The following is a 23,570-nucleotide window of genomic DNA, read 5'->3' as shown; positions in this document are numbered from 1 at the left end:
TGGGCCAAAAAATGTTTTAAAAATGTTCAAATGAGCCACAAGATGGAAAACATTGGTTATGGCTTTCCAACACCTCATTCAATAAGGCTTCTTTCTGCATTAAACAACCATTTGTATCACCATACACCAACACATCACAGGGCAATGTTACATGACAATGCACTCTAGACAATGAACTGAGACATCACCGCACACTGCTGGTCAACCGGTCATTCCTTACAGTCCAGCTCTACAGTCATATAATAGTACTGGATCTTACCATATGTCCTCTCTTGTCATCAAGGTAATAAAATGGCGAATGACATTGACATCATCGTTGGAGAGACTGACTATAACTCTTATGCCATCTTGTACTACCAGAAACGTGGGAAGATCTCCATTAAACTCTATGGTATGTTCAAAGTTTCGTGAGGGTGCTCCCTTTACTTAAACTTAACATGAAGGGTGTGTTTCCATCGCTTATTTTTTTCTTCCCTTGTCTCCTTTCCTAGAATGTGTAGTGAGGTTCAGTCAGGTTTATTCAGAACAATGGATTTCAACAACCAATCAGAATTTGGTATGTCTTTATTTTATGATTATATGATTCTAATAAGAGGAAATGATAATTCTGCGACAGCTAAACATAGAGGTTAGCAGTCCTACCATTTAAAGAAGGTTAATTCGTGTTAAGTGTTAGTTAAACGCTACTCTGTTATGTGGTTAATTTGTCTGATCAGACTTATAAAATAAAGTATTAACAATGTAAAACTACAAGGTCAGGGAATTTGCTATTCCCTACCCAACATATGCACAACAAACAAAATACAACAACAAACAGCAGTAAAATAACCTATTTCACGCTATCCTATAGTTTGATGTCAGTGTTAAATAAAATGCGTTTCAATTCTTAACGGCAATAATAAGGGAGGCCAGTCCTTAATTCCGTTAGGTGATGCGTCAGTTCGTCAGCTGGCCCCAGGGTCAGTGGCAGTTGCGTAGAGACTTCGGAAACTTCTTTTTTGAAGTTGGGGTCGCGACGGGTTCCAGTCAAAGTGATTTTGGATGTGGCCCCAAAGTTTGTGTGTATAGTTATACATTGTTACATATGGAAGGTCAAACAGTTAAAAAAAAAATTATATTTATGTCTGTAATCACACATTGTCGCATTGTAATCACACATTGCTCATTCTATTCACTTTGCTTCTTGTATCTCCTTGCTTCCTTAATTTTTTAATGCCTAGATTCCTCCGTCCTTTCCTTGTTTCCTTTCCCTGCATCCTATGATGAGTGGAGCTAGGACAAGGAAAAGAAGCAAGGAAAGGACACAGGAGGAATCGAGGAAACATGTATAAAGCAATTGGAACGTCCTTGCTCTTTCAAGTGTCACTTTGAAAGCCATGTCAATTACCAACATGTCAGATTGGGAGAGCTGAATTAGACGCCATATGTTCCGGAAATATACCTCCACAAAGGATGCACTCGTGCTTCTACGCTCAGGAATTATTTGGGAGACTCCTAGCTCCTTGAAGGAGCATTTGACGAGTTGGGATGTCCTCAAAGATGACGCACCACGATCAATTTCCGGGTCAGTCAAAGACCTTGGAGACAAAGGACAAATAAAATAAGTGATTGGAATGCACCCACGTTGACAATGCATGATTCCAGATGTCAATCGCATATTTTTTTATCTGTTTGGCCTTCAATACTAGGAAAGGAAGCAAGGAAAGGAAGTAAGAAGGTAAAAAAATAAGCGGTGGGAACGCACCCCAATTCTTCCTGCTGCTGAAGGACTTTGAGGACATTTTAGTGATCCATGCAACACTTGTTTCCTCAAATACACAGTGAATTAGAAAATACTTTTGTTGTGTATCTTTTGTATGCTAACTCCAAAATTGGCATGGAAATAGCTAATCAAGTCTGCATTCAATGAAAGATATTTTCCATTAGACTTCAAAAAAATATGTTGTGGATTGTGTATATGTGGAATGTGTGTTTCACTAAATCTGGTTTCCATAAAAAAAATTTTTTCAGTTTATTTGAGCTCTGTTCGCATCCAGTTCAATCTGAGTTTTGTGTGTGTTCTGCTCACTCCTACTATGACTGAGTTGTGTGTGTGAGTGTGTATGTGTTCTGCTATCACTGATTTCAGTGTATGTTCCAGAATAGGCTTTACATGGATGGGGTGGAGTTATTGAAATTGCAATCCCCTCCAACCACCCCCCAAGTCTACCCCCCTCATCCCCCACTCCCCCATGGTCTGTGATACCAGTCCACCTATTGCTCAACAAATGAAATCCATTATTATTTATACACTACAGCCTATGCCACTGTTCTGAAAAGACCTAGCTAACTACAGCAGGGTAGCTCACTAAAATAGCACTAATATAAGACAATTGGGACATTTCAGAGAGGTTCTATATATGAACAAAATATATGTATGTGTTCCCATGACGTTTGTAGATGAACCATTGTCATCATACAATCAGTTACACTCACCATTACTAAATCATCCTGAACCACCAGTGCTATGAAAAACCCAGAACAAAGTAATATATAACTCCTGTTATGACTTAATTCAGTGTGTGTTCTGCTCTGTCCTGTTATACCTGAATTCTATTTCCTGCACAGGGAGGTCTGAGAGACTTCAGGCCCACATCCTTGACAAGTTTGAGCTGCTAGCTGAAAAGCAGAACTTAGGAATTGACTTTGTTTTCCCCTTTCCGAAATATGGTGAGCCTGCACTCTTATTGCTACTCTCACACGTGTTAATGTGTCACACTTGCTAATGAATGTTTGTATGTAGACCAAAAAAATATCATCCTTTGTAAATGAGGCAGTAAAATCATGCAATGTTGTTAAAGTTAAATGATCGTGTCATTTAACTTTAACAAGGTAATTTAAAAAGGTGATCTTGGCTGGCCTCTTCTTTCATTCTGTGTGAATCTAATATTATGGCTGCCCTCAACACAAGGACCCAACATATTAAAATATAGAATACGATAGATTTTAAAATGTATTGTTTAACATTTCCCAAAAAACAAGGCTTACTCTTGTTTAAAGTTTAAACTATAGAATTTATTGAATATGTAAATATAAACAAAATATACATCAATGAGGAATATATATTTGCCATCCCCCCCCCCCCCCAATATGCAAGTTTCTGACTGTATCACATATGATTTATAAACTTACAGTGATATATTATTTTTGGCAGAAAGGTTTACATTGAATGGTAAAAGTTGAAGCATGTGAAAGCAATATTTAAAATTTTCAGATTTCTGGTTGACAGCCCTTATTTTGCAGGTTTCTGCCAGTTTGCGGATGAAAAGCACATTCTCTGTGAGTTTCACAAATCGTATAATTCAGTGTTTTACACATTCCCTCTGTTGGTGTATTACAGCACTCTGTTGCTCTGTTGGTGACAGTGTAATAATGCGCAGAGCTTACACACATGATGTCATTGGAAGAAGAATTTGTTTCTTGCTGGTGGGAGCTGGGTATCAATTAGTCTGTCTGAAATATAAGAGAACAGTACTGCATGATTTAGGCCAGAAACATACCCTATGCAAGTATGTGAATGCAAGTAGCATTTCCAGGCTGACGCACTGCAAACACACATCCTGGTTGCAGATACTCCACGTGCGTTATGTCCAAGTGGCGGTAATAAACCGAGTCCTCAAGGAGGCGATCCAGGACAATTGTGAAAGACTAAGTGGAAAAAAGCACAAATTGAAGAAGACAGCTTCATTCTGTTGTTACCTACTATAATGCCCCACATTGCAATGCATGAAACTTCAGCTTGCACTTGCGTTAAGAATTTCAGGTGACAAATTTTAGAACATAACTACGTGTGAAATCAACTTTGCATAGCTCAAAGCATCTGCATTCGCAGGTATGTTTCCAGTCTTTGGAGTAGCACAATGTGTGTCTATGTACTGTTTCTCAGGGTACACCCATTTCTAATAAATTACATTTTTCTGGTTACAATTCTAGTATGGAAACCAAAAAAGCAACCCACACTGGTTCCAGAAAAATATCACTTAAAAAAAAAAGAATGTTGTGGAATATCCAGTTAGTTGATTTATTTATTGAGTATTGATAAGATATTGCTGAAGTGAGTTAAGATGTGTCAAGCTCACAGCAGAAATAATTAAATTATCAATCATTTTCCTTGGATCAACTGAAACCTTTTGTACTACATCTTTCCTTTCTGAAGTTTCTTTTAGAGTATAAAGTCATTTTAATCTACTTTGAAGTAGTTTATTGATAGGTTTGGAGTGTTTCTCTGAAAGTACTGATACCATGCAGTATCAGGCAACATTAAGGGCATAGGTTGTTTATGCACAAAACAGATGTCATTAGGGAACAAAGAGATAGACCCTCGCAGATAGGATGGGCATGCATACCCAGTCAAGGCCCCAGAGCAGTGGTCTCCAACCCTGGTCCTGGTCTGCTGGTTTTCATACTGACTCTGCACTTCACGAATCAATTAGAGCAGTTGATTACAGTTAACTCAACTCACCTGGTGTCTTGGGTCTCAATTGGGTGCTGATTTTAATGTGAAAACAAAAACCAGCAGACCCTGTAGCTCTCCAGGACCAGGGTTGGAGACCACTGCCCCAGAGGGTATTTAAACCAGGCCAGAAGATCAGTGCAGTGTGGGTTGCTGTACCCCAAACTTGTGTTGTGTTTCAGTGACCTTCTGGCTGGCCAGTGTGATTACAACCCCAATTCCAAAAAAGTTGGGACGGTAAATGAAATGCAAATAAAAACAGAAAGCAGTAATTTGAAAATTTACTTTGGCTTGTATTCAAACAAAAACAGTATAAAGACAAGGTATTTTTACCTAATCAGCTTCATTGTTTTTTTGAAGATATACATTTATTATAAAATTTATGCCTGCAACACATTCCAAAAAAGTTTGGACAGGGGCAATTTAGGACTAGTAACAATGTGACAAGTTGAAATAACAAGGTGATGTGAAACAGGTGTTATAGTATATAAAGAGCCTCCAAGAAAGGCCTAATCATTCAAGAGCAAGGATGGGTCGAGGCTCGCCAATTTGCCAACAGATGCGTCAGCGAATAATCCAGCACTTTGAGAACGTTTCCCAAAGATAAATCGGTAGGATTTCAGACATTTCAGATAGATAGAGCTTTCTTGTCATTGTTCAAGGCAACAAAATTACAGAGCACTCTTTATGGCAAGATAACAAGTAAAAAACAATTTAAAAGGACAGATAAACATTGTCAATTAAAACATTAATAAATAAATAAATATTAACATAAAAAGAAATGTATATAAAAGTACTGGGCTTGTGCTCCAGTTATTGCACACTGGGAGGTGAGGGGATAGGGGTAAAATCAGCATTATTTAATTGTACCACAGCCCTGGGAAAGAAGCTGTTTTTCTTCCTGGAAGTCCGAGCTGCAATGTTCCTGTATCTCCTTCCAGACGGCAAGAGAATGAACAGGTGGTGGCTGGGGTGGGATGGATCTTTTATGATGTTGTGAGCCCGCCGCAGGCATCGTGAGGTGTAGATTGAGTTCATGTCCGGTAGATGGGTCCCGATGATGTCCTATGCTGTGTTCACTATTCCCTGGAGAGCTTTTTGGGCAGCCTGATTTCAGTTGGAATACCAAATAGCTGTGTGTAATACTACACATGTTGTTTACGGCGTTGTCGCCCTTTTTAGTACAGTCTAGCTTGACTGACAATTCATTTATTCAGTAGGTGAGAGTATACGCTTTCTAACGATGTATAACATGTCTAATTATGCTTTTGGAATAGCGTTTTTTAGGTCAGCGTAACCGAAATGTTTCTTATCATCGCATTCACTTACTCTGTGGTAGCAGTAAAAGACGCTGCACCTAAGGAAACATGGTCATCGATTTTTCGTAATTTCTTGAAAAATAGTACTATTATTATTGATGACTTCTGGGCATAGCTAAGCCATATGTTTACTGATAGACCTAGCTGACATCATTTTCTGGAGCAAAACAAGTGGATTGAACTGTATCATTGATTTACTGTCTCTGTCTCCATCTACTGAACATAGATTTCATCATTGCTATGTAAGTAGGCTATTACTGCTCAAAATACTTATATACTTTATTTTTGAAATTGAGTGTCTTTAAATAGCTTAGTGGAATTATATAATGTGAGAGTACAGAGTTTTAGTGTTGTCTTTGTATGTTCCCAAATTTCTGCCATTTTCAGTTACCATAGCTTTTAACATAACGTTTGTTTACGCCAAACCGGACGTTCTGCACATATTCCGCGCAAGGTATCGTGGGACTTTGGAATATTGTGGATAGGCTACTGAAATTGTTACCAGAATTCCTTACCCAAAAGTTCATTTTTTTCTTGGATCAGATAAAAGAATTTTTAAAGCCACGAGAATCAATCAAAGCTTGTTGGCATTTTCATCCCTTTCACTTAGTCTTTGCCTTCATTCCCTAGTACTGTATTCGTAGAATCCGCGCACTGAATTTGGATGAGCTCGATTGAATAGATGTTGAATAGATGAAAATGCTTTCATTTGGCTAAGTAGGCGGAGGGGTATCGTATCAGCAGGGAAATTACGCTTTCAAAGTAACAACGGCGACAAGTCGGCGTGTCTTTTTTTTTTTTTTGCTGTTATTGCTAAAAGACAAGATACGAGTTGCACACTAGGATGGACCTAGGCAAGAAGTGCAAAGAAGTAGCTATGCCCCTGATTTGGATAGCAATGTCTATTATTGATGACAGAGTTTGTACACCAAGCATTGTTGATATAGATGCATAAGCCCCCTCCTGATTTCTTACTGGAGTGGTGTGTTCTGTCAGCTCTGTAGACAGTCCAGCCTGTTAGCTCGATAGCTTTGTTGGGAGTGTTATGATCCAGCCTTGTTTCTGTAAATATCATTGCGCAACAATCTGATAAATCATTCTGTGCAGTGAGTCTCAGTCTGATCCCATCCATTTTGTTTGTGATCGATCGGATGTTTGCTAGGAAGATACTGGGAAGCAACGGCTTTAATGGTGCAGCCTTTAGACTAGCTCGTAGCCCAGCTCGCTTTCCGCACTCCTGCTTCCAATCTTTACGCCATCTACGATGTCTCCCGTCCGAGCCCCGGGGTTCTGGAGGTGATCTCCGATGGAATGAGGACGGGCTGTGGAATCTCCACAACATCTCTGTTCATATAGCAGATGTTCAAGAGTTCTTGTCGGCTGTACTTTACAGTGATTGACCGGTATCCATGTATCTAAACATATAAGACATAGACATAACAAAGATACACTGTACCGAGGAGAGCTTGGAGCCGCTGCGACAATGCGTGCCGCCATGTTCATTCCTCATTCGATGAAATCCTCTACAGTACACAGTATAATTAAAAGATTCAAGGAATCCGGTAAAATCTAGAGTCTTGCATAAAGGGCAAGGCCGAAAACCCATTCTGAATGCACGTGATCTCCGATCCCTCAGACGCCACTGTCTTAAAAATCATCATGCGTCTGTAATGGATATCATGACATAGGCTCGGGAATATTTAGGTAAACCTTTATCAGTCAACACCATTTGCCGCTACATACACAGATGCAAGTTAAAGCTTTACTATGCAAAGAAGAAACCATACATCAACGCTGTCCAGAAGCGCCTCCGACTTCTCTGGAGTCATCTGAGATGGACAGTAGCACAGTGGAAGCGTGTTTTGTGGTCCGACGAGTCAACATTTCTAATAGTATTTGGACAAAACAGCCGTCGTGTTCTCCAGGCCAAAGAGGAAAAGGACCACCCAAGCTGTTTTCAGCGTCAGGTCCAAAAGCCACCCCCATACCATTTGTCATGGTATGGGGGTGTGTCAGTGCCCATGCACATGTGTGAGAACACCATTAATGCAGAAAGAAATGTACAAAATTTGGAGCAACATAGGCTGCCATCCAGACGCCTTCTTCTCCAGGGATGTCCCTGCATTTTCCAGCAGGACAACGCCAAACCACGTGCTGCCCGAATTACAAGTGCACAGCTGCAGAGAGTGCGGGTGCTAGATTGGCCTGCCTGCAGTTCTGACCTGTCTCCAATTGAGAATGTTTGGTGCAGTATGAAGCGCAAAATACAGCAACAAAGACAATTGCGTTGTTGTACAATTGCACAGCTGAATACCTGGCAGAATGGGAGAAAATCCCGCTTGCTAAACTTAACCAACTGGTGTCTTCAGTGCCCAAACGCTTAATAAGTGTTGTTAAAAGAAATGGTGATGTTACACAGTGGTAAACACTCGACTGTCTCAACTTTTGTGGAGTGTGTTGCGGGCATAAATTTCATAATAAACATATATCTTCAAAAAACAATGAAGTTGATTAGGTAAAACATAAAATACCTTGTCTTTATATTGTCTTTGTTTGAATACAAGTCAACTACTACTATTACTACAACTGATTTCTGTTTTTATTTGCATTTCATTTACCGTCCCAACTTTTTTGTAATTGGGGTTGTACAATAAACATTTACTTTCTTCAGTAAAGTGTTTGTTGTCTTGGTGAGTTCCAGCATTGTCCTGACTTTGACTCCACGGGAGGAAGCTGGGCCCTAACATTATAAAAAGTACTTTGCTCAGTGAACCAGCGGTGTCATGGTGTCCATCTAATCCTGCAGCAGCACCAAATTAATCCTGGACATTCTCCACTCTCTTCTTTTCAGACCCATAACTAGGTGAATGAGAGATATCGGATGCACAGAAAGGAACACATCAACGCAACAAGAATGCTGCTATTACACACCTTGACCTGTGCTGTTCATATCGTATGTGTTTAACCAGCAAAGGCCTGTGATGTTCATATCCTATGTGTTTACCCAGTAGAGACCTGTGCTTTTCATATCCTATGTGCTTACCCAGTAAAGACCTGTGCTGTTCATAGCCTGTGTGTTTACCCAGTAAAGACCTGTGCTGTTCATATCCTGTGTTTACCCAGTAGAGACCTGTGCTGTTCATATCCTATGAGCTTACCCAGTAAAGACCTGTGCTGTTCATAGCCTGTGTGTTTACCCAGTAAAGACCTGTGCTGTTCATAGCCTATGTGTCTACCCAGTAAAGACCTGTGCTGTTCATAGCCTGTGTGTTTACCCAGTAAAGACTTGTGTTGTTCATATCCTGTGTGTTTACCCAGTAAAGACATGTGCTGTTCATATCATGTGTGTATACCCAGTGAAAAACTGAGCTGTTGATATTTTGTGACTTGACATCATGTACACGCACGCACAGGGGCGCGGCCAGAAATTGTGGCCCCCATGAAAAGATCTCACATTGGGCCCCACCGCCAGTTACAGCTGGTACAGCACAACTTCTCTATGTATCAGGCGTGCCATCTACTCATTTACCTTAGTTGTGGGTCACAAAGTAATAATCATTACTCATGTAAAATATAGGTAGCCGTTGTAGTTTCAATACATTTTATTTTATTGTTGACAAAATACAGAAAAAACTGAAACATTCTAAAAGTAGATTTTAAGGTGAGGGGGGTGGGAATGGCAGCACTGCTATAGGCCTAAGCTATAAATGGTGTATTTCAAATTGCCTGTGTTTATGGGGTTAGTTGAACAGGGTTGTACATAGCAAAATGTGACACGAGTTCACCGAGTGCCCATGGGGATATTCGAGAAAACAAGGAAAACAAAGTCAAAAGATCAGCAATTCACATCATCATTGCACCTTTGAGCCAATGAGAACCTTAGACAAGAGTCAAATGTGACACTGGAGACAAGAAATACTGTTGGTTTTCATTATTCCCCTGTAATTAAAGACTGACTAATCAGTAACATTAATTAATCTATAAGGTAGAAAAGAAAACAGTCACATCATCTAAGCCCTAGTCATCTACAGAGCATTTTCATTGGCTCAGAGGAGTATGGGGGAAGATGTTGCCACGATTATGGAGGATGGACAGCAGATTTCACATGAGGTGGAGAAGGGGTGGATTCTGGGGGCAGAACAGAGGAATGGAGGGGGGGTACCATTCTTGGGCAGGATGAAAATATTCTTCAGCAGGATCTTAGTCTCCTTGGACAATTGCTGAAACTTTTCCACCAGCTCGGTACTCAGCTGCGCATCATGACCTGCAATCACAAATGCAAACAAAATCACATCAAACTGTGATTGGTTTAGAACTCCACAGAGATAATGCCACTGACAGCATATTTTCAGGTTTTTACTGAAACTGAGACTTTTAATAAACTGAATAGAGCAGCTACATGAAAAGTGTGTGAAATGTAACTGGTTTGAGTGTGTGCGGTCCCAGCAAACCACCTTTGCACGTTGTCTGGAATTGATAAGAGGATGCTATATGCATAGGCTATGTAAAAGCGTATTCCATGAGAAGGGAGGGGGAAATGTGCTGAATTTGTTATTACTGAAGAAATTACTTAAAAAAATATTTCACTTCGTATTTCTTTTAGTACTTTAACTACTTTTCAATTTTGTGTTTTGTCATGCATATTTTAGCACTTTTCTCAGTGTTCCTATAATATGCCTCAATACAATTTTCCTTAGGCTAAATGATTGATGATTTAAAATTTTTTTAAAAACAAACGCTGAAATTTTTTAATTTAAAAAGATGTCTATAGCAGGTTTTGCAACTCAAATTGACTGAGTTGAGTCCTTTAATTCAAGAAAATAGTTTAGCAATATATGATTTCATAATCTTTATCAAATTAGGTCGTTACTGGTGCAGAAATTGATTTTGTAATGCTGGATACATCTGACACCGCTGCCAGCTCATGTGTGGGAGCTTGTCTTCACAAAATAACACAAGGAGAAGTTTGAGTTAGAGCATAGTAGCTGAAGATGTATTTTCCGCCTAGTGAAGCTTTTGAATTTCTATTTAATTTATCCATGCTTATGAAAATCAAACATACATGAAAAGTGGGGCGTCAACAAAAAGGGGAGAACGAGTATTAACAAACAATTAGTAATTGTAATTAGTAAAAAGTAATTTTTTAAAAGTTTATAATTGACTTAAGAGTCCCACAAGGAGAGGTGGTAGTTCAGAGTAAGGATACAGTTCAGAATAAGAAAGAGTGAATTTGTGTCTATGTTTGAAACTTGATTTGACTGCTTGTTTTCCTCAGTGTTATACAAGCCTGTTATGGCTATATAATATATAGGTCATTGTTTGTTAAATACAGCTTTAAAAAGCAAATGACCTCTTGTTAAACTGGATTGTTATTGATGTCATTGTAAAACCATGATTTTAATATCTGAAAAATAGCAGTGCCGGAGACTATAATGGTAAACATCAGGGATTTTTGGCATTTACACAACTTCTGAGTTAAACTGCCCATTTCCGGTTTACACCACTCCTACTTCTAATTTTTAATTAGAATACAACCATGAACAAAATAATTTTGTTGGTTGAACAAATACAGATTCAAATACAAATAGTAGCATTTCCCTCCACCCCTAGTATGTATGTGCAGGTGTATTTATTTGGGTGTGTGTGTACTGGATGTGGAGTGGGGCGGAGGGACAAGCTTCAGTTTGTGTCTCACTTTGGCTGTGGAATATGAATCTTACAGGGGTCTTTGTCTTCTTTGCCTAGTGCATCCTTCTTCAACAGCAACAATCAGAATGATAATACAAACCAAATTTTCCACATTACACGTATCTGACACTGTCCATATTAAGGCAACAAATATAAAAAATCCATCACTATCACATACCGCATACACGACAAGGCCAAAAGTTAGTGGTTTCAGACAAACGAGGATTAATAAAAAATATGTTTATATTCTGAATCCAGCTGTTCCAAGATAATTAATTGAAATCATACATTTTTTTAATTGAATGTAGGCTCACTACTTCTAAATATAACAAATCAGAAGACATTAAACAAAATATAAAATAATTAATTTGAATGTACCACAGAGCAGAGAGAGAGATGGATAAGCCAGACCTTGCCAAAGTATTACCCTTTTCCATTTTAAGTGCCACAGGATTAAAGGAAATAGGCTAAAAACACACAAGCAAGGAACAAAACCATCTCTCCAACTGCCACATGACCCAACCTTTTCTGGGGCCATCTTAAATACCTTACCCAGCATGGCTTGTGGATGTTTGCCCTGACTGGGTGATGTCAAGTAAAGGTGTAGAAGGAAAGGGAGGGGGGCTCAGACTCATTCATGACAAGAAGGACTGGTCTACCTAAAAGCTGACGTGTACTTACAGTTGAGGCCAAAACTTTACTTACACCTAGGCTAAAGATATTCAAACAAATTTTTTCACAACTCCACACATTTCATGTTACCATACATTTCCTGTGTTAAGTCAATTAGGGTATCTACTTTGTTTTTATAAGAGGTAATTTCAAGATAATAGCTAAGAGACAGACTTATTTCAGCTTTTAAGTACTATATCAGATTTTCAGTGTGTTAAACGTTTACATACACTTTGTTAGTATTTGGTGGCATTGCCTTTTAATTGTTTAACTTGAATCAAACACTTGGGGTAGCCTTCCACAAGCTTCTCACAATACTTTGCCGGAATTTTTGCCCATTCCTCTTGACAGTGTAACTCAGTCAGGTTTGTTGGCCTACTTGCTTGGACACGCTTTTTCAGTTCAGTCCACACATTTTCTATGGGATTCAGGTCAGGGCTTTGTGATGGCCACTCCAATAATCCTCCTTCCTCACGATGCCATCTATTTTCTGAAGTGCACCAGTCCCTTTTCCAGCAAAATCACCACAACATGATGCTGCCACCCCCATGCTTCACAATTGGGATGGTGTTCTTTGAATTAAAATCCTCACCCTTTTTCCTCCATACATAGCGCTGATCATTATGGCCAAACTTTTTGTTTCATCTGACCAGAGAACACTCCTCCAAAACGCTAGGTCTTTGTCCTGGTGATCACCTGCAAACTTCTTTCTGGCTTTTTTTATGCCAGTCGAGGAGTAGGGACTTCTTCCTTGTGCGACCACCTTTCAGACCATGGCGAAGTAAGATTTTAATAATGGTGGATGTAGATAATTTGGTACCTGATGCCTCCAACTCCTTCACCAGTTCCTTTGTTGTTGTCTTAGTGTTCAGTTGAACCATTCAGCCCTGGGAGGTAATTTGTGCTTCCTTCCTGAACAATGCAGTGTCTGTGTGGTCCCAAGATTTTTATATTTGCATACAATTGTTTGTACAGCTGCTTGTGGTACCTTCAGTTGTTTGGAGGAACCGGTGGAGGTCTACAATTTGTTTTCTGAAGTCTTGGCTGAGTTGCTTGGATTTCCCCATGGTATCAAGGGCAAAATGGCAGTGGCTCCAAAGTTAGGCCCTTTAATACAGCCACAGGTACCAATTAACGCTTAATTATGACAATTGGCCAATCAGAAGCTTCTAAAAAGCTAAATTACATCAATTTTTGGAATCTTCCAGACTGTTTAAAGCGGCAGTCAACTTGGTGTATGTAAACTTTTGACCCACTGGAATTCTGATATAGTGAATTTAAGCTGAAATAAATCTGTCTCTAATCTATTGTTTTAAAATTACCTCAGATGTGAACAAAGAGATGCCCTAATTGACTTGCCAAAAAAAGTATGCTAACATAAAATGTGCAGAGTTGTGAAAAACTGAGTTTGAATATCTTTACCCTAGGTGTATGTAAACTTTTGGCCTCAACTGTATCTATTAATGTGAACTTACCTTGTTGGAAGCAGGGCTATGCTATTATTATCATATATTTTTTCCTGAATTAACTCTTTCTAACAAGATTAAACTAAGACAAATAATAGACATTAGGTTTTTTACTCACTGATTTTACTTAAATGTCGCAGATTTGTCTTTCAAGCTGGTAGTAAAGAAGTATAGTATGTAAGAGACCGGGAAATAATTACTATTACTATTGTGCAGTGTGCAATTTATCACAAGACCACACACCTAAATGACAACGATAGACTGCCATTTCAAATCACAAAGCATTCTAAAGTGGAAAGTGGAATTTGACACAGGCATGGGTGCATCCTCTTTCAAAAAACAAATCAATAGCTTAGACTTTGGGCATTATGTTATTTACAATTTGAAAGAAACATAATCAGTTGTTGTAGTTCCATGAGGTGCTCTATGGAATAATTTATTGGCATAACATTTATTTTCTTACTTTTGCCAGTTTTAAATTATAAGTGATTTGTCCACACCCTAAGCAAAGTTCCAAATTATCTTTTCCTGCAAAAAGAAAGCCATGCAATTTTTTAAAACTTGAGATACACAATAAGATCAATGTGGCCATTGTTCCAGTCATAGAACTGACATTCTTACAGGCCTACAGGCAGCTACTACACATGATAACTGTTTGAAGGAACTGGACTAAGTCAGCATACGATAATACTGGTGTCTTTGAAAAAGAGGAACAAAAATTCAAACCTATTGTGTTGTTGAAGGGGTAAAACTACACTTGAATTGATATTTCTCCCTTTCATTACAAGCAATTTTGTAGAGAATAGCCCACTGTATTAGCAAAACATAAATACTAGCAACATCAGATGCTCCTGCTGACCATTGTCAACATTGCTGTTCCTCCTGGTTGCCAAGTGCCAAATTCATTAATATCATAAATTCATAGATATAAAGCACAAACTCATTTTGGAAGATATTTTTTGAGCAACATTTTGAGCTGATAAGCTGTTTTCAGGTTTAGGCACCTATGAACACAGGTACATTTTTCAGATTGGCCCCTGTGTAGAAATACAGCAAGCTGTAGTTTGATTAATTTTAATGCACATACCCATGTGAATCTGTTATTGTGTCAAAGTATATATATCATGTAGTTAAAATAACACAAAATTTTTTGCCAAATCTTTTTCCTTTATGTAACCCACATAGAAACTGGTTTGGAACACACAGGGTTAAAGTTTCGGTCCCCAATGTGTTTTTTCAGTTGAACTTTTGATACCTGCGCTGCGCCCGAATAGTCAAAAAAATCGTCCTATGTCTTTTCCTAACCACTTTTCCTTGACCTCGAAGGAAAACGTCACGAGGTCAAGGAAAGATGTGAAGGAGAATTCATAAGGACTTAGGAAAAGACAACCGCGGTGCTAAGAGAATCCGACTGCACTTACACTAGGCTACATAATTATACGACGGCAGATGTTATTGACGTGCGTCTGCCGTGGTGAAACTACAAAATGTTCCAAAGGTGGACTACTAAAAGCGCATCTTAGATACTTCGCCCCGTGCATTCTTACCATGTTGTTTGATGCAGGCTATATAAACGTAAACAACCCATTGATAAATATTACTTCAGTACCAAGGTTGGAATTGAAATAAAAAATAAAAAAGAAATATAGGTTACCAGTCACAAAAGTGAAATTAAATGGTTGTCACATTGAGAATGGTTGCTCACGCTCACTCTCCTGTCCACTCATCGATATGAATCCCAAATAGTATGATTGTATAAAAAGAATTGTTAAATTGAATACAAGATAGGCATAACATGTTACGGCCTACAAATCTACTACTGTACATATCATCATTCTTTTCAAACATGTTGAATTAAAAACTTTGTCTGGCTAAAAACATCTCATATCCTTTTTTCTTGAAAGACAGACTTCTGTGTTATGGTTAATATGCTGATTATGATCTGATTATGAGCCTATGCATATATTAGCTTAAAGTTACAATCTCGAAGATTTCCATTTCATTCTCTTTGGCGGTATCAATGGCAAGAAGCGATAATTGCAGGTGTGTTTTTGGACCTTACTTCCCATAGAATGATTTTGATGATTTTGATTTCATCAAAAAAGGGCATCAAGGCTGAAGGAACATGAGGAAGCGTAATAAAATAACAATGCTAATCCAGACTGCTGTATTCTTTTATTTAGTTTTCTCTGGCTTGACATCTTTACACAGAAATCAGACCCGGCTCTGCTCCACGTGTACCCCAGCTTTATTCCGATCATTATAATATACTGAAGAGCTTGATGGCAAGGTAAATTGTCAGGGTGCGTGCGTGGGGGGTTAGGACCCAAATGCAGAGGGGGAAAAAACTCAACTCCAAAACGGAATTGAAAAAAAGACTTTACTTGACACATCCAGAACAAAAGAAGGGAACAAAAGGCCTCGCAGGGCAACTCTTAAAAAACACAAAGTACTCTTCAAAACTTAGGGAACAAAGAAAATCCAAAATTCCTCAAATGCATGGAAAACAGAACACACAGGGAGCTACTTAAACATGACCAGAAACACGACCAGAAACACGACCAAACACAACCAAGGCTCCTGACGTCCCAGGAGGCCGACCTGGGAAGGGAGGAGGGAGTGAACAGAGGGTGGGAGCCTGGAGACAGGATTCGGGACTGGACTCAGAAGGGAACAAGACTCAGGACTGGACATGGCAGAAACCTGGAAGGGACTATGACACGACAGAAACCTGGATGGGACCAAGACATGGCAGAAACACCGAACTGGACAGGGACGCGGCAGAAACACTGAACTGGACAGGGACGCGGCAGAAACACCGGACTGGACAGGGACGCGACAGAAACACTGGACTGGACAGGGACGAGACAGAAACACCGGACTGGACAGGGACGCGACAGAAACACCAGACTGACACTGACACAGGAACACCGGGAGACCTACAAGGACAGACAAAGGGGCAAGCAGGCGGGGAGGCACACGGCAAGACCTACAGACATACTGAGGGACAGACAGACAGGGAAGGAGAGGGGTGAACTCAAGGACTGACATACCAACTGACAAACAGGCAGACAGGACAAAAAACACGCAGACTGACACACCGACAGACAGGCAGGAGAACAGATTGGCCGACGGCCTGCGGGGCAAACATACAAGCTAACATACTGGCTGACAGACATGCGGGCAAACAGGTAGACAGGCAAGCGGGCAGACAAATAGACAAGGGTGCAGTTGAACAGACAGACACACGGTTGGGAACGTGGATAGGGCGAGGTCTCTGGGCACTGGGTAGGGGCAGTGATGGCTTGGATACACTAGGGGGCATGAGAACACTAGGCGGAGCACGGCCACTAGGGGGCGTGGGAACACTAGGGGGAGCGGGAACACTAGGGGGAGCACGGATGTGGTGTGGGGATGGCTGGTTTAAGCAGCCACACCTGCCCTGGGTCAAGCTAATTAGACCTGGCCAATTGGATAATTGGATAAGAATTAGATAATTGGCCAGGCTAATTGGACCCAGGAACAGGAGTGGCTGCACCTGTGCGTAGTGAGGTAATCACTGCGCACAGGTTAAATCTGCCATCCCCACCCACACCAGGGAGCTTCGGTCATGACTGGGTTACATCTGCTCACTTTGGCTGTTACCATCTTGCCAAACCCTCGTGAAATAAATCTGGACTGTTTGAACATCTTCTCCCTGTGTCTCTGTGCTGGAGGGCCCCAAGGAAAACCACTTCGGTGGCCTGTGGCAGGCGTGTTTGCCACAACGGACACTAGGCGGCGCGGGAACACTAGGGGGAGCACGGACACTAGGCGGCGCGGGAACCCTGGGCGAGGCAGGAACACTAGGGGGAGTGATAAAAAAATAAATAAAAAAAAAACCCTTTTTCCTGTCACTTGTTACATGTTACCCCATCCCTGCACTTCTTGGTAATTTGTATTTGTCCTAATACTGTAGCTTATTCTTCTGCCTAGTTGGCTTTGCAGATGTTAGACCAGAATAGTGTTCATTGTTCTCGGCTAGAAATAGCTGTACAAAATAAGTAATTGGGATGGCAGGTATGCCATCCCGCCAAGTTACGCCTTGGCGGGGGCATGCCCCCATACCTATACAGCACCGAGAGTTTGGCACTTTTCAGGGTTCCCCACAGAAATAACCACAACAGCCACAGACACTCAGCCCTTAAAAACATTAAATTCTGTACATTCTGACCCCATTTCAACAGACAGAATTCATAAACAACTTCACATGTCCACACAATAAAGCCCCAAACTAAGGGGATTTTGCGTTTTCTCCTTCTTCTTCTTCTTCTTCTCATTCTTATTTTTCCTGCCGCCTATCCCACTAACAACATGTCTCCCCATTGGACATTTCACTGACACCAGCCAAATCTTCACCTACACGACCCAATCAAAAACGCGCATACACACGCAAAATACCCATACATTTTTATTCTGAAACATTTCCCGTTCAAACAGCTAGTCCGCCTGTGGCCTAGTGGGTAAGGTTACAGTCTTGGGAACATGGGGTCGTAGGTTCAAGCCCAGCTTGGAACACGTTTCTTTGACCTGCTTCAACCCTCACTAATAATTGTCTACTAGCCTACTTATCAATTATTGCTTTTGCACCATATTTACCCGCCGTTCACCGTTCAGTTATTAACCGGCTACAATATTGCTAAGATATATGCATTATGACTTACCGTCTGTACGTTCAGTTATTGACCGGCTACAATATTGCTAAGCCATATGGATTCAACGGAAGCTCTTCTGTGCTTACTGGCTTGTGTTCTTCTTTAAAACCACCGGCAGGTTCGCTAATGATATTTCACGCATTGCATAGCTATGGCATTAGCTAACGAAGTCACAGACTGGTAAACCTCACTCACTCACGGCCACCCATATGCATTTCATGACGCAAATGTATTCCTTTTATTTAAAAGTTACACCGGTTCGCCACTGTGCCATTTCTACTAACTATATTTCTTCACTTGGCTACCGTACAAAACCTTAATATCAGCAAACGCCACGTTTCTACATTCATGTTACCTCGCCCTGTTCTCTATCTAGCCACATAGGCTACACACAATTACTACGTATGTACGTTCTGCAACTCCGCATTAAAACATTACATTTAAAATCATGTTTCACTCATAAGTATAACTACTAGCACTGAACATGAGAAAAACACATTCGTGCAATAGATTACATTACAGGCAAATAATGTGTGCAATGTTATTTAACCCTCCACTTCAACAACTAATGTTCAATACCGACTGTTATATATACCATTTGATAAGGAATATAAGCTCGCTCATGGTCACTCCATTTCTGTCGCACTATACTCCGTGATCATGTCAACCTTCACATACATGCCCATTCTGCTAAAAACATATTGTTTCAACTACGGAATTTCGTCATTTCATTTTAATTTCTCTCACAATGTTGTTATTCTCTCATATGCAAAGCCTGCTGGGACATATGCGTCTGCTCCTATTCTCCACTATCATGTTTTCCGGTTCTAGTTTAGCAAAATGGCGAAGAGGATTCCTACCTGCAGATAAGCCTATCAAAATGCCTTATAAACCTTACAAACACTAAAAGTGCATCTCCACGAAATAACAGACAATGGAGCAGGACAGAAGGATAAACCTTACAAACACTAAAAGTGCATCTCCACGAAATAACAGACAACGGAGCAGGACAGAAGGCTACACAAGTTGCGACCTAGGGAGTTATAATTCTACGGGCGTGTTGATTATTTTGTCAGTCAAGGCTCGTTGGATGGACGTCAAATCCGTGAGTACATACCATATTCCATCTGCGTTTCTCCTGCGTTGACGCTTACGCCACTGCATCCTTTCTCACAGCCACTGTTTTACATATATAGCAAACCGAAACGGTACACGCTCATCAGACTGTACAGATTCACACAACGATAGCCATAATCCACAACCGTTTCTTGCAGGGTCGCATTTCTCACTCTCATAATAAAACGCTTTGCAAAAAGAACTGATATCTCATAAAAAACACGTTTTCAACGTACAAAAATGCCAAGTTACTAAAAAGTATTGATATCAAAATGACGCCAAGTTACGATACTACAAACAATATAGGCTATCTTGCCTCACCGAAACTTTCAAGTCACTTGGCCCTGTGTTTTCTAATCTTACCATTTCACAATGTCATGCAAACTTTCTGTCAGATCAAAGAGACAAATATTTCGAATTGCCTCATGGAACACATTGAACTTGACTTGAAATGGGGTCAGAATGTACAGAATTTAATGTTTTTAAGGGCTGAGTGTCTGTGGCTGTTGTGGTTATTTCTGTGGGGAACCCTGAAAAGTGCCAAACTCTCGGTGCTGTATAGGTATGGGGGCATGCCCCCGCCAAGGCGTAACTTGGCGGGATGGCATACCTGCCATCCCAATCTCATAAAAAACATGTTTTTAAACGTACAAGAATGGGAAGTTACTCAGACACAAGGTAGCTCACGTTAAACACGCTGAAAATGCCGAAAGCGGAACTGTCCTGGAAATATTTAACAAATGCAAAAGCAATAGTTTAAATGTTGTATTTCAAGTTAGGCAAGCAAGTCGGTGTACTGAGTTTTGCTACAGTCCGAGGGGGGAATTGGATCTGGGTCTCTCAGACCTGTAAACAGTTCCAACCAATAGACAATGGCACTACCTACTTGGCTACGAGAGAAATAGTCATAAGAGGTGCAAAGTTGAGAAACCCTAATCTAGTAAGACTCTAGAACAGCATTTCCAAACCTTTTTCCTTCCGCAGCACACTTTCCAAATTTACAGAATCTCAGGGCACACCACTCTTAAAAACATAAACAACCCTGCAGCCCCCCTCCACACACACATGCACGTTGGCCTAAATGTCCTTTTGGGGTTTTAATTAAGCTATATGCATTTTAATGACAATTATTTTGGCTTTTGTGAATAGGATTTGTTCATTTAATTTTTTTAAATTCATTTGAACATTAAAAATTTTGTTAAAGGATTTTTCACACGGCACACCTGACCTTGCGTGACGGCACACCAGAGTACCGCGGCACAACGGTTGGGAAATGCTGCTCTAGCACCTCACTATGACTTGTGGTATTCATACCGTTTACTTTTTAATATATTTTAATTTAAAAGTACATTTTTGTTCCAAAGAAATGAATGACATCACACATTCTCGCAGCATCATACATTTGTATAATTCACATGGTAATTAATGTACTAAATAGACTTAATAGAACTTATGCTTCTACTTTTCACTACTACTGCCTACTTCATAGAGAATTTATCAGTGCTGAAAATTCTGCAACTGTCATACGTTTCATACAATTAGATGTACACTCACCGGCCACTTTATTAGGTACTTGCTAGTACCGGGTGTGGTCTTCTGCTGCTGTAGCCCATCTGCTTCAAGGTTCAACGTGTTGTGCGTTCAGAGATGCTCTTCTGCATACCTCGGTTGTAACAAGTGGTTATTTGAGTTACTGTTGCCTTTCTATCAGCTCGAACCAGTCTGGCCATTCTCCTCTGACCTCTGCCATCAACAAGGCATTTTTGCCCAGAGAACTGCCGCTCACTGGATATTTTCTCTTTTTTGGATCATTCTCTGTAAACCCCAGAGATGGTTGTGTGTGAAAATCCCAGCAGTTTCTGAAATACTTAAACCAGCCCGTCTGGTACCAACAACCATGGCACATTTAAAGTCACTTAAATCACTTTTCTTCCCCATTCTGATGCTTGGTTTGAACTTCAGCAGATCGTCTTGACCATGTCTACATGCCTAAATGCATTGAGTTGCTGCCATGTGATTGGCTGATTAGATATTTGCGTTAACGATCAGTTGAATGGGTGTACCTAATGAAGTGGCCAGTGAGTGTATATTCCACTGAAATTGTCCACTGAGATGTATTCAAGTAAATAGGAATAACTGGTCATATAAAGCTTGTGTATAAACTAAATGTTTAGTTGTAACATTTCATACAATTAAAAGACATATTCCACTGGAAATTTAAACTGTATTCAAGTGATTGGCCAGGGGAAGCTTGTACTGTACAATTTCTACTCCTTCATGGTTTTTAGTAGAACTTCCATTCAACTTAATACTTCCCACTCCTTCATGCTGTCTACACAATATTTCAGCATGTTCTGCTCTGCAAGTGGCCCTTAAATACAGCCACAGGTGCCAATTAACTCCCAATTAACTCCTAATTATGACAATTGGCCAATCAGAAGCTTCTAAAAAGTTACATCAATTTCTGGAATCTTCCAGACTGTTTAAAGCGACAGTCAACTGTATAAAAACATTTGACCCACTGGAATTCTGATATAGTGAATTAAAGCTGAAATAAATCTGTCTCTAATTGATTGTTTTAAAATTACCTCTGATGTGAACAAAGTAGATGCCCTAATTGACTTGCTAAAATAAATGTATGGTAACATGAGATGTGCAGAGTTGTGAAAAACAGAGTTTGAATATCTTTAGCTTAGGTGTATGTAAACTTTTGGCCTCAACTGTACTGTGTTCCAACTAAGATGTTGGACCATGCCATGAACTTACAAACTTAACGTCAATGTACATTCCAAGTTTCACAACTTTATGTCGAACGTCTAGATTCCTTCTATATTTGGTCATGTGCTCACTCAGAATACTGCTCTTGTCGTATGACTTAGCCATTGAGATGTGAAGAACTGGCTTTGTTATGTCTGATGGCGTACACCCGGTTATTGTGATGCAGGTAGAAAACTGTATTTCGGGTCATAACAGTACCAATGTATTACTGGTAAGCATGCACTAGCACTTATACTAGCATTCAAAACTTGGTGGAATTGGCTAATAGGTGGTGCTACAGTAATTCATTATTTTTGTGTATTTCAAAAGTTTATTTCTCACTCAGTTTGCACTGCTGTCATGAGCATTTCATCTCCATACATGTCTCTGACTGGAGAACAAATTTGCCTCTGTAAACTATCATGTCCATCATATTGGATTTCCACAATTTTGCATTTTTTCAAAAACACTTAAATTTACCAATTTACATTAAACTTGATGCACAGCCTCCATAGACCAAGCTCCACAAAAATTCTATACAGAATTCTGATACATTAAAATATGGACAGATAAGAAGCCAATTAATATTAATGTGGGTGTGGCTTATCACCAAAGTGCTACTATCAAAGTTTTAGAAAATTTATTAAATTTGGTAGCAGAGTTGGCAGTTATGTCTAGAGCCAAAGTGCAAAGTATTGACCCAATAGGCCTATTTCACAAGATGGCGACCAAAACCGGATGTAGGGATACTTTGTTTCCGGTTACCGTTGCTACGGACGCAAGTCCATTTCTGACAGCGAAAAATTTAGCCTAAACAGCGACGTGTTCTCACAGTCTGCCAAAGTTCAGTGTCCGATCTTATCCACATTGTCGAAGCATTGCCAGTGAATGTTAAGCGGTCTAAACTAGACAAGGGCTATAAATTATTTTTTGAGAAGTTTATATTCGGTTATGAAGGTAAGTATAACGTTAGCTCTGGTTCGCCAGAAAGCGAAATAGCTAGCTTGCTAACCACAGCAAGTTAGCCGATTAAAGAGATATTTCACTTCAACATAACATAAATTATTTTCTGGAGGTGACTCCATTGTGTTTTCGTAGCGTGAAGCAACATCTGCTGTCCGTTAACAGCGTCTCTGTTCCTCTCGGTTGTCCCGAAAATGAATTATTAGGGAGCCTGACAACTGTGAGGAAAAGCGATTCTGTTAACGTTGACAGTCAGCAGGGGAGGCGCTATGTAAGTACAATGTGTTAGGCTCCATACAATTACTTATGTTATACTGAAGTGAAATATCTCTGAACTAAGTTTTGTACAACCGTTACTATTTTGTGACATGTTGTTTGTGCTGTACTTGTTCTAATAAAGATT

At 40.0% G+C, this 23,570-nt stretch overlaps 1 protein-coding gene across 2 annotated transcripts in view; it reads left to right on the top strand.

Moving 5' to 3' along the window:
* Nucleotides 1-9,148, top strand: part of c8g (complement component 8, gamma polypeptide) — a 38,781-nt gene extending 29,633 nt beyond the window's left edge. Inside the window, exons 4-7 of one of the 2 annotated variants that reach the window (XM_064332746.1) lie at nt 284-391; nt 2,608-2,709; nt 3,283-3,318; nt 8,663-9,148. In XM_064332746.1, coding sequence (XP_064188816.1) covers nt 284-391; nt 2,608-2,709; nt 3,283-3,318; nt 8,663-8,670 — 254 coding nt within the window. In that variant the 3' untranslated portion in view covers nt 8,671-9,148. Of the gene's footprint in view, nt 1-283; nt 392-491; nt 2,015-2,607; nt 2,710-3,282; nt 3,319-8,662 lie in introns of those variants that run through there. The other variant, XM_064332747.1, reaches the window with a different exon arrangement.
* Nucleotides 9,149-23,570: the final 14,422 nt, after the last annotated feature.

The sequence above is a fragment of the Anguilla rostrata genome, chromosome 4 (genome assembly GCF_018555375.3).
Source record: "Anguilla rostrata isolate EN2019 chromosome 4, ASM1855537v3, whole genome shotgun sequence".
Classification (NCBI taxonomy): Eukaryota; Metazoa; Chordata; class Actinopteri; order Anguilliformes; family Anguillidae; genus Anguilla; species Anguilla rostrata.
This window is presented reverse-complemented; position numbering and strand designations above follow the sequence as displayed.